General features: G+C 35.4%; 1 protein-coding gene across 1 annotated transcript; it reads left to right on the top strand.

The window, feature by feature from the left end:
• The first annotated feature begins 3,249 nt into the window (after positions 1-3,249).
• Positions 3,250-4,520, top strand: LOC120154962 (fructose-bisphosphate aldolase 8, cytosolic-like). Its single transcript, XM_039166568.1, has 3 exons — positions 3,250-3,282; positions 3,395-3,622; positions 3,692-4,520. Exons 1-3 carry the CDS (start codon positions 3,255-3,257, stop codon positions 4,510-4,512), a joined length of 1,077 nt encoding a protein of 358 aa, XP_039022499.1. The 5' UTR covers positions 3,250-3,254; the 3' UTR covers positions 4,513-4,520.
• The last annotated feature ends 11,851 nt before the right edge of the window (positions 4,521-16,371 follow it).

Raw genomic sequence — 16,371 nt, 5'->3', positions numbered from 1 at the left:
CTTCATCTCTTTCTTTTCCTATTCAAGAAGCATGATAAAGATCAAAACTTGGTAGTGCTACTAGTTAGATTGGAATTTTTAAGGTGAGAAGTTCTTTTCCACCTTCCAAGCTTTCATTTAAGCTCCAAAAATTAAGTTTTGGCCTTGGAAACCAAAAATGAGTTTAGTGGGGATTTAAGAAATTTAGGGATCTTGGCTCGTTTTTAGGATAAAATAAACTCTAGAAATATTCTTAGACTCCTACTGGTAACATCTTTTCCTTGTTTCATTAATGAAAGAGGTTGGAGAAGGCTCCAAAGCAAGAGGGAAAGAGAAGTTAGCTCTTGGGTGAATTGGATGTTTTTCAGGTACCAAGACCTTAAGGTAGCACCTTTCTAACCTTCCTAAAGCATTTGTAGGCCTTTTTATGCATTGGTTTAACTTGCATTAGTTTTTTAAGGTTATGAGGATGTTTATGGTGACTTCTTATGCCCTAAATAAACTCAAATAAGGTGTTAATAACATTTTGGGACCTCCTTAGAGCTTTTAGGGTGGTTTATAAGGGTTTTAATATACCCAAGTAGGGCATTTTTGGGCACAAGTATATGTACTATAAGAACAACACTGATATTGTTCTTATGCAAGCAAAAATAAGTGGGATTTGAGGTAGAGGTATCAATACTCTTGCATTGAGTATCGATACTAAGGTTCGGTTTCGATACCTGAAGGAGGGGTTTCGATACTATTTTTCCATAGGCCAATTTTGGTACCGATACTCATGGGAGTATTAATACCAAGGGTAGACTATCGATACTCCCCATAGGAATATCGATACAACCCCTTCTCACATAGCTGATTTTAAGTTGTCATTATCGATACTCCTGGGTCAGTATCGATACCATTACACTATGGGAATCTAGAGGCATTGTTAAGGAACCCAAAACATCCTTAAATTCTCCAATAAGAAATCAAGTGGGAATAATATTAACAATGAAAATTTCACTTAGAAACCCTATAACTTAGGGAATCATAAGACTTTCCTTGTGTGATTTAGTGAAATGAATCAGACACCCAAACCGCTTTAGAAATAGGGTGAACGATTGTATGTTAGAATATCTGGCCAACCTCAAGATAATACGCTAGGCACTTCCTTGCTAACTGGGCGTAGATGCCCCAAGGCTCGACGGAGCAAGTTAGTCGAGTGTGTAATTCCAATGTAGAATTTCGGATTCCACCCTAGGTAGGATAGAGGGGTGTGTGAGATGTAGCCCCTCAGTCACACCATGATGCCTACCTCTGTATGTATGATTTACCTTAGCATACGAGTATGCTAATAGATATGTTACTAGCATGTGCATTAGAGGATGCATATAGTATAGTTTGGTTATTAGTGTGGCACTGAGCTTGTGAGTTCATCGTTCGGAATTCGTTTTCGTGTGCAGGTTCGTAGGAGGAGCTTCTGTGGAGCCGTTGCCCAAACTACAATCCAGACCACCGCCAGCTTTTGAGTACGTCTCGTATTATTTTTGTGGGCATGTATGGTATATAAACCCTTTGTGTATTCGAGTCAAACAATGTATTTTGGATTATTGTAAACTTTGATTTAATTATTTTTGGGAGCTTCAGTATTTGAAAACTAAATATTATGTATTCAGCTTATTATTATTATGGAAGAATTTTTCAAGTTTATGCTATGTCATTTTAAAAGAAAAAAATTTGAGTCAGTCACTCCGGTGGTCAATGTGATGCCTTGATCCATCGATCTACGGGTCGTACTGGATTAGGACGTTACACTAGAAATACTAAAATATTTAATTATTATATATATAATTTTTAAAATGGTCCCCATTAATTCCATCGATCTACAGGTCGTACTGGATTAGTACGTTACACTAGAAATGCTAAAATATTTAATTATTATATATATAATTTTTAAAATGGTCTCCAATAATTAATGTTGAGTTCTGTCACTAGAAAAATCCTTATTTGATCTTTGTTTACATTGTGGTTACAAGTACCATTTTAGCCAAAGGAAATTTATTGTTTTGTTCATCTATGGATTGTAGAAATCTTTGAGATTTTGACTAATTGCTTTGCCATGACTTCTATCATGTTTGAAATCTTGGAAAATTTCCACGAAATGAATGCATATGCATGTAATCATCCTTTGCAATATGCTTAGATCTTCGATTTTTTTCATGAAATGATAAAATGGCTAAATTATTCATGAACTATTTTTCCTTTTTTTCTATATCAAGTCCTGTTTAGACAAGCTAAAAATCGCAAAACTCTCCTTAGAAACGTGAGCAATCTTCATGCAAACGATGATAAAATATTATGCCACAAGTTTGCTTCTTTTGTTCACAGGTTGTCAAACCTATGAAAAGATCAAACTCTGGTTTGTTTTAGTGTCGAAGAGGTTTTTTTGAAATCCTCATCTTTGTTCCCTTACTTCATGCTCGTGGCCTTTGAAGTCGGTGGGTTGTTTAGGGTTTTGATTCTCTTTGCTTTATACTCGTTTCTATGCCTTGCCATTGAAGAAATGAGGTTGAAGATAATGGTATTCGTTTGCTTCTCTGGAGTGAAGATAAAGAGTTTCAGGTTTTAAGGCTACAAGTCAAAGGGCAATGTAAGCAGTTAACGGTCTAGTTTAGTTTCCTGTCATCTATATTAATGGTTATTAGCGTCTAGTGGTCAATTTGTTACAAATCAGTAAAGTTAGTGACTAATATATTATAAATTGATAATGACAGTGCTCAATTTGTTACTTTTAAAGCTTCATTGGGGAAATAAAAACTTGCTCAAACATCAATTATCATTTATGCAATTTACCCATTATTGACAGCACACGTTAAAACTATTAATTATTTATATCAATTCAAAAAGATTAATTATTTATATTTGCACGAGCCAAGTGACCTTAGTAGTGAAGGAATTGTTGTTATTCCTTGAGGTCTCGAGTTCGAACATAAAAAATACTAAGGGTGTAGACATTCAATGTCATATGGTTGCGAGTTATCTTTGAACATATATTATGTTGTATTTACCATATATTAATAAAAAAATTATTTATATTTTTACGGATAAAGATTTTTAATGACCTAGTATAAATATTTATTAATAAAAGGGATTGAAAAGTGAGTTATTCTGTTCCATTAACTCCCCAATTTTCCCGGCTCCTTTTATCTTTTAAAACCGTATGCCTTCCTTTTTCACTTCAATTATTCCATTTCTCTCTTCCCACACAATCAATATCTTCCTTCCCTTTTTCAATCATGTCCTGCTTCAAAAGCAAATACGCCGGTACTTTTTCATTTCTTATATGTTTATAATCTTAATAATCGCTTTCATTCCATCTTATTCATTTTTGGCAAGAAAGCTTCGTTTCTTACTGTTAAATAAATTAATGTTGCAGATGAGCTAGTTAGAAACGCTGCCTACATCGGCACCCCTGGGAAGGGTATCCTCGCGGCCGATGAATCCACCGGCACCATCGGCAAGCGACTCGCAAGCATTAATGTAGAGAATGTTGAAGAAAACAGGCGAGAACTCCGAGAGCTCCTCTTCACTGCTCCCGGTGCTCTCCAGTACATCAGTGGCATTATTTTCTTCGAAGAAACACTCTACCAAAAAACTGCTTCTGGTACAATTTTCTTTTCTTGTGAATGTAAATGAATTATAGTTGGTTTCTAATAATCAATTCTGGTTGTAGGCAAGCTCTTTGTCGATGTCTTGAAAGAATCTGGTGTCCTCCCCGGCATCAAGGTTGACACTGGCACCGTTGAGCTTAATGGAACCAATGGCGAGACTTTCACCCAGGGTCTTGATGGCCTTGCCCAGCGTTGCCAAAAGTATTACGAAGCCGGTGCTCGGTTCGCTAAATGGCGTGCCGTGCTTAAAATCGGCACTATCGAGCCAACCGAGCTAGCAATCCAAGAGAACGCCAATGGGTTAGCCATGTACTCGGCCATCTGCCAGCAATGTGGCCTGGTCCCCATAGTTGAACCGGAAATCCTCGTTGATGGACCACATGACATCAGCAAATGTGCCTATGTAACCGAGCGTGTCCTTGCAGCTTGCTACAAAGCTCTAAACAATCACCACGTGATGCTGGAAGGTACATTGTTGAAACCCAACATGGTGACGCCCGGTTCGGATTCCCCGAAGGTCGCACCCGAGGTTATCGCCGAGCACACAGTCCGTGCATTGCAACGAACCGTCCCTCCTGCGGTCCCTGCAGTAGTGTTCTTATCTGGTGGACAAAGTGAGGAAGAGGCTACCATTAACCTTAATGCCATGAACAAGCTACAAACCAAGAAACCATGGTCGCTCTCGTTCTCATTTGGACGAGCTCTTCAGCAGAGCACTCTCAAAGCATGGGGTGGGAAAAAGGAGAATGTGGGAAAGGCCCAAGAGGCTTTACTGGTTAGGTGCAAGGCTAATTCTGAGGCTACTCTTGGCACCTACAAGGGTGATGCAAAGCTCGGGGAGGGCGCTGCCGAGAGCCTTCACGTTAAGGACTATAAATACTGAGAATTTGGGGATCTTCTCTAATTTCCCATCAAATTTTGGGGTGAAACCTGACGAATAAGCTTAAGAGCATTTGCACTCATAGTTTTGTTAAATTTATATTTATACAACAATTTCAATAAATGAAGAACTAAATTTATGTTCAATTACATTTACATTCTCCTTCAAAAATTTAGGCTAAAGTATGTTGAGCAATCCACTCTGAAATTTGGACCAACAAAACTGTGGTGAATTGCTACCATAATGATATTCGGCCCAACCAGATAGTACTAGTAGTGGGTTGCTACTTTACTGAAAATTGGACCTACTTTCAGGGTTTTATAGTTTTTAATCCTGAAAAGATTTTTATTTAGAACTTCCAGGTTCTAGCAAATCAAGCGAAGGGATGCCAAAAACTAATAAATTCGATTTATCCAACTTCGTATGCGTATGTTTTATATTAAAATAATATTTCTGAAATCAACTGAAATGATGATTCAGGATGGTCATTTTCATACCCAAGCCTTCATCTCTTTACTATAACCACTTTCTCCCATAAAATTTCGGTCATCTAGGTTAAGAGTGAATCGTCAACTACCAATAAAATAAATTTGTTGCCATGGTTATTAAAATAGAAATTGCAAAGTCAAAGCGTTAGTACGGACTGAAAATTTATAAATCGATAAACAATTAAAACAAACAATTGTATCGTAGTATTAATCACGACCTTAAAAATAAATTCACCGCGATGTTTGTGATCGCTACTATAAGAGGTCGTCCTTCGAAATTAACACGGCTCTCTGAGAATTCATATACTCGAATTTTAAAATGGACAAATGATGGTATTGCTCTTCCCGGAAAATGCTTGAAGGCTTTTGAGAAAAAGAAATGAGAGAGAAAATTTCTTCGTTTTGTAAACAAGTTGTATATTTTTTTTCGGATGACTTGAAAAGCTGAAAATAGTCTTCTACTTGAATCAAAGTTAAAATCGTATAACTAAAATATAAAATAAACTCTAATTTTAGTTTCTGTAATTAATAGCTGATAATATTATGCAATAAATCACCTGTAGCTGGATGAATCTGGCCCAAAACACATCCAGATTCAAAGGATAAAATGATTGTTAAAATAGCTGGTCAACCGACTATAAAGCAACCTTATAAAATCACTACTTAAAATCATAGTTTATTTTTTTTTGGATAATTTAAAATCATAGTTTAAGTTGTCGTCTGTTGCTATAAACAATTATATCGGACCACTAAAACGTCTAGATACAGTCTGTAGGATACAGACAGTCAATCTTACAGAAATAAACAACTATTACAGTTGTGAAATTACAACAAAAAAATTTCGTAAATCATTCCAGCTTGCACTAAATACAACCACCAAATTATACGTGATTCGCCTATAAATACCATTCAAATATTTTATTTCAGTTTTCCAAAAAGTTATTTTGAAGAAACTCTCTCGGATTTATTCTAAAAAGATAAAATGCGCACAAGCATAGATTGCCACAACCACAAACAAAATGGCAACACCACCATATGTGTGCAAGAGTCTTATCATTTATCACTCAATAAAAAAGAGAAGAAAGGATATTGTAAATATCCTTTAAAAAAAGTTTTCTTCCCAACGTGGGATTTACATTATAATCTTCAGCGTTGACAACAACAATTAATAGTCATAAAACAAATTATTTAATTAAGTAGGTAAAAGGATTCACTATTTAAGTGGTTGTAATCACGGTATCAAATAATGTTCGTGGTCACGTTTTCGGTCGCGTCGTGTTTATCGCGGTAGCGGACATAAAGGATGCCATCGCGTTCAATGCGGGTGTCGCGGTCGTGAATTTTTTAAATTTTACACAACTTATCTTAAAACATAATAAAAATAATTATAATTATAAGGAATCATTTTTAATGATTTTTAAAATGTTTTCTAAGCGAAATTGACATATATATAATATAGTTTAACCAAATAGAAGACTTTAAAAATCCGATGGTAGGATAAACGAGAGTTTTATTATCTAGACGTTTGAGGATTGAACAACTGCGTTTGCAGAATATTTATATGTTCATTGTTAATTGATTAAGAATATTATTCTAAGTGTAGGAAATAGATATCATTCCTCTTAGCAATTGCAAGTTGAGATAATAAAGCAGTGGCTTGATTTGAAGAACAGTTTAGTGCAATATAGGGATAAAAACTAAAATTTGACCCATGATTGAAGATTAGAAGTTTAGGGAGAAGACATGGCTAGAATTGGAGCATGAAATTGTTTTCTTTCAATAGGCCAAAAGCCCATCTCACAGATAACAAACAACTCTTTAAAAAGGGTCTAATCCCACAACTCAAAGGTACCCACCCCCAAACCTTAAAAAGTACAAGAAAAACTCCTTTTTGCAAGCGAAGTTGGTACACTTCGCCATCGTTTTTATGGATGGATTAGGTCAAAATTTGTAAAGAAAATTAAAAAAATTCCGTGTGTTAGCAAACGGGGAAACGAGAATCTCTCTCCCTCTCCCTCATCTTGTAATAAAACTCTACCCTTTATGCCATTCGACACCTCGATTTCAATTTGAATCCCCCTAACGTCCAAGTATTTTCAAGCTTTCACTTTCCTCTTCCAGATCCAAAACCCACCCTATAATTCCCTTTCTTCATCTCTATAAACACCCAAGATCACTGAAAATTCCCCAGAATTTTAAAGAGAAATAACCCCATAAAGTGTTGTTCTTTTCTACAATATAACGGCCGCTATCACGTTTTCGACCCGCAATTTGATACTCTGGTTGTAATCACTAACCTAAGCCCTGCAACTTGCATGCAGGAAATCTCCTTTAATTGCCTTATATATAAACACAACACAAACTTTCAATTTGACCTAGACAGTTGAAAGAGGAGCAGGAAAACACTCATAATTGCACTAAAAATTCTGGCTACTAGATGTCAAAACATGCAACATGTGATTGATATAACACCATTTAGATTCGATTTTTATGGGCTGTTTCTTTTAGCTTTTTTGACCTTCAAACCTAATTATCAATGTTCAAATTGCAAACGATGAGATAACTTTGATAATGACAGTCAACAGATTCCTAATTGGATTACTACTGTTGCCTATCATTTTTGTTAGGGGATGAGATCTGGTGCCATTAAATTCATCTCAATTCTCAACCACATAGAATTATCATGAACTATATATAGCTAAAATGATAAGGGTACACGAGAAGCAATTGGGTTGTTAAATTAAAAAAAGGCAAATCAGACCAAGTCATACTTACATATTCATATTTATATATGTATTTAGGTATAAACCCATTAAATGACTTTAACGTTAAGAGAAAATGTTGTTATCTCTTGAGATCATTGGTTTAAACAGATACATTTGTAATGTGTATATGTTCATTGTCAACTGATAAGAAAATTCTAAAGAAATACTACTATGTAATCAACTCAGACTAATAAAAAAAATGTATGCATTTAGGTAAAAAGGGTGTATGAATATATTCATATGATGAATCTAAGACTTACCTCTAACTTTTAGAATATAACAATTAATAGTTTTTATTCGAGACTTGGTATTTATAAATTTTTTATGATATAAATATGATGTTATTCTAATTAGTTCATACCATCATCTTTAAAATATAATATTTCATAAACTTTTCGAGTTTTATCTTTTATTTCATACATGGATATATGTATTTAGGTATAAAAGGTTTGCATTCTTTTAAGGTTTAAGTCTGTAAACAACTTATTAGGAATGAAAGTGATAAATTACAGAAGGCCTATTTAGTTTTCTATAATAAGACGAAGGTTATTGTCTTTTTGCCTAGGAATATAAACAATATAATTCAATATGTACGAAAGATACATCTTGACATAAAGTTGCCTGTTTATATTTATAATCTTATCAAAGCGATCAACAAGGAAAAGTTCTTAATCATGCAAAGGAAAATAAATGAAATAATTGAGTAATATGTAAAGGTTGGCAGATCTAGTCCATTTCAAAAGCATTTCTTTTCAAAATATATATAAAAAATAAAGGTTATCTCCCATTACATAATTTCTTTATTAGCAAAACATGATCAAGAGTTGCTTATTTATCATACTCCATATATATAGTAAAATTAATTAAAGGTTTAAGAGTCAATTTAGTAGACCTGACAAATTTGATCCAAACCCGATTATCCGAACCGATTTACTCAACCCAATGCCTGATATTAACCCGAACATGATGATCAAATTTGATCCGAAACTTGAACCATATCTGATCCAAAATTTAATTGACCCAATATGGACCCATATATAGTTTGACCCATCAATTAAGCCTAAATGATAAGATTAACAAACAATAATACATATTTTTACAAGAATATCAATAATTTTATATATATTTGATTAGACTCGTAACAAATTGAACCTGAATTGACCTGAAACAAAGGTTGACCCAAACCGAAAATCAATCGATCCGATATTGAACCGTTTCGAAAATCAACCAATCCGATATTGAATCGACCCAAAATCTAACCGATCCAATATTAACCTGACCAAAAAGTCAATCGATCTAATATTGATCCGAACCGAAAAACAACTAATCCGATAATCACCCAACCCGAAAATTGATCCACCCAAAAATTAACCTGACCCGACCTGATTTAAATTATAAAAAAATTAAATTTAAAACTTTAGATCCATTTGAGTAATAATAAATGTTATATAAATATAAATATTCTACTCAAAACATATATAATCAGGGACGGACGCATGCTTTTAAATTTGGGGCAAACTTGAACTTATAAAATTTTAGGAGGGCAAAAACATATTTTCAATAGAAAATATATAGAAAAAATCTAAAATTACCAAATATTTTAGATTTTTAGGGGGACGACTGCCACGACCCTCCTCCGCTTAGGTCCATCCCTGTATATAACACGGGATAATTATAGTGAAATTATAATAATTTCATTGTGTGAAAATTCTTCCGTTCATAATCAAGTATTCAAAAAGTTGATTAGGGAGGAAATAATGGATATAATTGATTAAATTAAGTTATACATGACTACGTATTGTATGGAGTGATAAAGATATCTTACATTCTAAAACAGAAAATCAAGTTCAAATTTTAAAAATAATACTATTATTGAAAAAACAATCCTAGACTTTCAACATAAAACATAAAATGAACGTTAAATATACAAAAAATTATATACAGTTAATTCATTCTCCCCATCACTAAAATCCAATTCGGGTGCAGCAATCAAATATGCAGTACTTTGGTATAAAAATTCTATTCCATACATGCATGAAAGATACGAGAAAAATGCATAAAATTCAATCTATGGTCCGCAAGTTTTGTTTTGTTTTGTTTTTTCAATTTGTTCGAGTATATGTTGAAAAATGAAATATACAGAGGCAACGTGAAACTCATGCAATGGTCAATGCTTTTATCCCATATATGTCTTCCTTTAGTTCATTGAAGTTTCACTTTCAATCTGAGAATTGATATCATTTTTCTTGTTCAACGTTCACACTCTTTAGACACTTCTTATCTTTTGATTTGCACCTTATCACAACGCTCTATCATCTGCATAAATTTTTCTCGATTTTTAAAGAAAATTATTTAATACATAATTAGTATAATTTTTAAGTTAAATCGATATATAACAACCTAACCAATCAAATATAAATTCAATGTCTAATCGTGATTTATTCATTTTAATAGAGTTCGGAATATTTTGGTAATTTATATCACCTAAAGATATTTTGGTTGTTTCACAAATGATGACCCCTTTCCAAGTTTATTTATACATTTCATAACAATCTATAGACATTCGTAAACAACGAGAGGTAATTTCTAATATTTTGATGTTTGAAAAATATTAATACTCAACTAGATAGTATAGATATCAGGGGTACATATACTAGTAGTATAGATGCTAGAAGTACATATACTAGAAGAACAGATACAAGTAGTATCAATATTAGAAAATACTTCGAAGTGAGTAGTATCAATACTACTGAGTGGAATATCGATACTTTATAAATAATATCGAAACTATCATTGTATTTTATCTAGATTTCCTCATCAGTTCATTTGATATTTATATTATTAATTTAGTATAGATACCTAAAAATAGAAATGTCATATTTTAGGCTTGATAATCTCTCTAAAATCCTCTTAAAGATTCTAGTTTAACTTCAAATTGTATCCTAAAATTATAGTTTGAATTCAATTTTAATAATTATAGTTTGACATTTATAAACCCAAATTGAATAAAATTACATACATTTAAACAATAATTAATTTTTTTACAAGAAACAACAATTGAATTTAAATAATTTTTTTTTGATAAAATTGATTTTCAATTTTCTCAATTCTGTATAAAATTCTAGAAAAGAATATTTTAAATAGAATATGGAAAGTAGTAGTTAGATTTACATGAAAAATTCTCGTGAGTGGGGAAGGCTTTTGTCATGCCTTCAAATTCCAAACTCTAAAGCAAGAAATAGAGTGGACATGACATGACCAGACTTTGTCGTCGAATTTTAGGTAGCTCTAGTCTTCTTTTTACCTTTGGCCGGCTATTTTCCCGGTATATCACCGGTGATCGGTATTATTATTGATCTAACATCGGTTAGATTATATTTTTCGATCTAATATCCTTAGCAAAAAAATGCACCCCCTGCACTGCGTTATATGCTGATTTGGCGCTATGTGGGTATAGCGCGCCTCCTACCCCGCGATATACGGTGATCTGGTGCCACGTGGGTATAGCGTGCCCCCTGATCCGCGCTATACGCCACGTAGGGGTATAGCACAGATCAGGGGCCGCGCTATACGCCGAAATTATATTTAACGCGGTCTCTGATCCGCGCTATATCTTTTATCTGAATAATTACATATAGCGCGGTGCAGGTACCGCGCCTTATATGCTTATAAATACACTCCTCCGGCTCACATCTCCTCACATCTCTCCTCTCTTATAAATTAATACAACAATTCCGTCAACGAGTAATAATTCTCGCAATCTTCTCAAATTTGATTTAGAAGTTCGTGCGATTTTTCGTTATAAGGTAATTTTGTTTTAATTTTTTAATTATACTTATTGTTTATTATCATTATTTGAAAAAATATTATACTAATTATTTTCAATTAATTTTTATGTTTGTAAAATTGAAAAACGGGAGCATACGTCGAAATAGTTTTGCGGTGCAGGTAATAATATAAAATTATATTATTTAAATTATTTACGTTGATGTGTAAAAAATTTATTGTGTTATATATTCGTTCATATATAATTTATTTAATCAGGTTTGTTTAAGTTATTTTTTTTTTGCAGATATAATATTGCCGCACTTTTAAACTCAAAGAATGGCGTGACTTTCAGCTATTGTTTACTATGATGGTGAAATTCGAGAAGATGAAACCGGCATTGTTTTCGTATCAAATGAGCGTGTTAAAATATCATTCAAGAGAAACATAACTCTTGAGGAGCTAATAACGAAGATTTCGAGGAAGATTCATATTGGAAGTAACAGAAGAATGTCGTCGTTGCAGTACAGATTTCCAACATCATTGTTGTCATTAACTTATACAGTGTTCGAACTTTCAAACAATGATGATGTTCAAATGATGGTTGAAGCTCAAAGTTATTATTCAGACGCCGCTATTGAGATGTATGCACATTTTGTTCAAGTGCGTGCTGTTCGGGGTCAATCTTTAAGCTCACACTATGGGTTGGCTGAACAAGTTGATCAAGTTAACAGCCCGACTACAATAATGTGTAATGATTTTAATGCCATAATGGGAAGACATTCATCCACAACTCCTTACGATATGTACCGAGGTGGGTCCACGAACAATCCATATGGCAACACCGTGTCCAGTTCAAGGGGAAGGCATTCATCTGCAAATTTCTTTGACCATATGGAGATGCCATCGACGCAACCATCTGTGCAGTTTCTATTTGACATGATGGCTTCAAGCTCCAGGGGGAGGCATTCGACTGCGAGCTTTTTCGATCTCAATGTCGATATGCCTTCCAGTTCAAGGGGAAGGCGTGCAAGTAGTAGGTTCTTCGACCTAAATGTGGAGAGCATGGAGGAACCATCATCTCCACCAGAAGAACCGCTTCGTGAGCCTGGTGCGGATGGTGCTGAGACTGGACTATTCATTCACCCAAAATCACCGCAATTCAACTCCGATGATGATGAAGTTCCAGGAAATATGGCACAAACTGACCCTCTTGCACACATGTATGAAGCTGATTATGGTGCAATGTACGGGCCAAAATTTGCGGATATGCCTCATCTCGGTGACTATGGATATTACTCATCAATAAATAATGGTGAGTTATCTTTAGGCATGGAGTTTTCAAGCAAAGAAGAAGCGATGATGGCTATAAAAAATTACTATATCCGTAATTCTGTTCAGTCCAGAGTCAACCGATCGACGACCGAAAAATATGTATGCTATTGTGCCCGACGCGAAAACAGATGCAATTGGATGGTCCGCGTATCGAAAATGAAGAGGAAAAACAACATATGGGAACTAACAGTATACAACGGTCCTCACACATGTTGTGCTGGAGGGGCCAACCAAGATCATCCAAACTTGGACTCTGAAGTGATATGCCAAGCCATCATGCCCATGGTAAAAGCAAGCTCTCATATAGCTGTTGCAGTGTTGATTTCAGCTATACAATCGCAGTATGGGTACACCGTCTCCTATAAAAAATCTTGGTTGGCAAAACAAAATGCCATTGTCAACTTCATGGCGAATGGGATGCATCTTACAACAAACTTCCAGGTTGGTTTAGGCTGGTGCAGACGTTGAATCCTGGGACAATTGTGGACTTCGAAATCTCCTATGCATACCATAATGATTGAGTTTTTCGTGATCGATGCCAATTCTATCGGGTTTTTTGGAGTTACCCACAGTACGTTAATGCTGCCAAATACTGCAAGCCTGTGGTCCAGATCGACGAGACTTTCTTGTATGGAAAATACAAGCAAGTTTTATTATTGGCAGTTGTCCAAGATGGCAATCACAACATTCTTCCAGTTGCTTTTGCTCTTGTCGAAGGAAAAGATACAGATTCTTGGGCTTTTTTTCTCCGAAATTTACGTGCACATGTTATCACGAGGGAAAAAATTTGTGTCATTTCAGATCGCGGAGCTGGGATCAAAGCAGCAATGGAGTCTTTGGGTCCAATGTGGCAACCACTCCGACACATTGTTGTGAACTATCATGGAAGGTACAAGAAGAATGATGAGCGTCAATTAATTGTTCGCATGGGTAAGTGAAAGCAAGTTAGTAAGTTATACATTTTTTATCATTTTAATTTTGTAAAGAAAGCAAGTTAGTAAGTTATGCATTTTTTGATCAGGTTAAGAACTACTTCCTCGAACGTTAGAATCAATGCTTCAAGATTTACAGGCGAAGAACGAGGAAGGATACGATTACATCAGCCTCATCGATAAAGAAATGTGGACGAACGCATATGATGGTGGATATCGATATGGACACATGACGACCAACTTGGCTGAGGCAATCAATTCAACCTGAAAGGGTGCACGTCACTTACCTGTAGCGGCTTTGGTAAAAACTACATATTTTTGTTTGGGGGCGCTTTTTGCGAAGCTCGGGGGACAAGCTCAAACCTGGATGCAAGGCGGTCATGTCTATCACCCTAGATTAGTTGCAGATCTACAGAAAAAAATTGTTGCATCAAATGGAATGTTTGTAACAAGCTTCTCTAGAAGGCATGAAATGTTTCGTGTTACAGAGTTGCCCTGACCTCTTCAAGGGATTGAAGTTGTGTCGTTAAGAGTAAATCTAAGGGACAGAGCTTGCGACTGCGGGTTTTTTCAAGCTCTCAAGTATCCATGCTCTCATGTGATAGCAGCTTGCTCGCATACACGTCAAGACTATAACCATTTTGTGGATCCCGTATACCTACTATCTGAAGTTTTTAAGGTATACGAATTTGAGTTTCCCCCCATAGGTAATGACAAAGACCCTGATGAGGTTCAAGATTGGCTTCCGATTGTACCAAATTCGAGTTTATTAAGGGAGCGTGGTCGTCCAAAATCCTATCGAATTCATTGCGATATGGATATTCGAGAAAGATCTAGACAAGACAGAAGATGTGGCCATTGTAGAAACCCAGGAACACACTAGAAAAACATGTCCACTTCTGTTGTCATCAAGTAACAATTGATGAAGAAATGATGTATTTGTTTATCAAATAATAATTCTTGTATTTTAATTTGCATTTACTTCAAGTTAATGTCATTCGATAATCGCTGATGAAGATTAAAAAAACGAACACTATTATTAAATTTTATCAAACTAATAACAATTTGATATTTAAATACAACAAACTTACAATAAGAATTAAATGGTAAATGATAACCAAATTACAATAACTGATATTAAATGGTAATAAACAAAATTAACTAAAATATATTAAAAAAAAGTCTAATAAATTTAACAAAATAAAGTAAGTATTAAATGAGAAATAATAAAAAATTACAACTAAACAAAATAAAGTAAATACAAATATAATAAAAAAAATCTATCGATGCATGCGTCGCGAATGTGTTCCGTATGGCGGTGGCTGTCGGTCTCGAGGAGGATTTCTTCATATCACTGGTTCTGACTCCTCGCTGTCATCGTCATCGTCACCATCGTCATCGTCATCATCGTCGTCCTGAGCAGGTATATCAGGTTGATGAGGAGCTGATGACGATGAAGCACCTCCATAGAATAAGGACCCTGGAGGTGTATGACTGACTATCCCACCGGCATGCGAAAACTGTGAAAATTGGGAAAACCCAGACATCGCTGAGTGTGAAAACTGTACATGAGGTGTCTGTGCTGCGGCCATGGGTGATGAGGATGAACCCGCCAAATATCCAGTATATGAACCCCAAGTCGGATCTATAAACATAGATCCATAATAGCCTCCAGGAGGGGCTGTGACGGTGGCGGTGGCGGTGGCATCTGGTAATGGAAAGGCGATGGCAGCATCATATATGGCTACGGTGGCTGCTGGGAAGGTCCTGCTGGTGCAACTGAGGATGAACCGGAAGCACCTGCTCTCCGTCCACAAGTCGGGGGACGATGGTGCTGTGTCGGTGAACGTCTCTGTCGACGTCGTGGAAAGGTCTACCCTCGTGCATCCTCGGGTAGTAGAAACGGTTTCCCGTTACTATTGAACCACTCATAATAATCCTCAGCATACATCAAGAGGTCATCAAAAATGGGCTCTCTACGGGGAAGGCGCCGATGTCGATCCTCCCACAACACGACCCACCCATGATGTCTCACCAGCCAATCTGTATCTGTCTTTCCATGTCTATCTAAGCTATGCAACTCGTCCATATTGCGAGGTGCTTCCGGAATTGGTTGAAAACAACCAAACTGTCGGAGCACGCGATCAGTGGAGTGCCACTCGACGGTCGCATAACAAATCAGAGGGACCATCGCCATCCAAACATCTAATGGACCCCTCAACTCAGGTGGGATCATCGCCCTCACATCATCAGTAGAATATGACACCCATTCAAACTAAAACAAATAATATATTTTTTTTTATCAAAATAATAATCTAATTATATAACTATAATCTAAAATCGATTTTTAAAAATTAAAATTCATATCTGTGTGTCAGCCTTCTGATCGATTAGCACCCTAATTTTTTCTAAATCATCAGGTAACTCCTGATGATTTTTCCTATCAGTAGACCACCTATTCAAGGAAAAAAATTTGTTATACGCTGTATAAAATTATTAATATACAAAATCAGTTTTATAATTACCTCAGAAGTAGTGGAAATACGAATGGGTTCTTCACAACAGGACATAAAAAGG

The sequence above is a fragment of the Hibiscus syriacus genome, unplaced genomic scaffold, assembly GCF_006381635.1.
Source record: "Hibiscus syriacus cultivar Baekdansim isolate YM2019G1 unplaced genomic scaffold, ASM638163v2 tig00002840_pilon, whole genome shotgun sequence".
Taxonomy (NCBI): domain Eukaryota; kingdom Viridiplantae; phylum Streptophyta; class Magnoliopsida; order Malvales; family Malvaceae; genus Hibiscus; species Hibiscus syriacus.
This window is presented reverse-complemented; position numbering and strand designations above follow the sequence as displayed.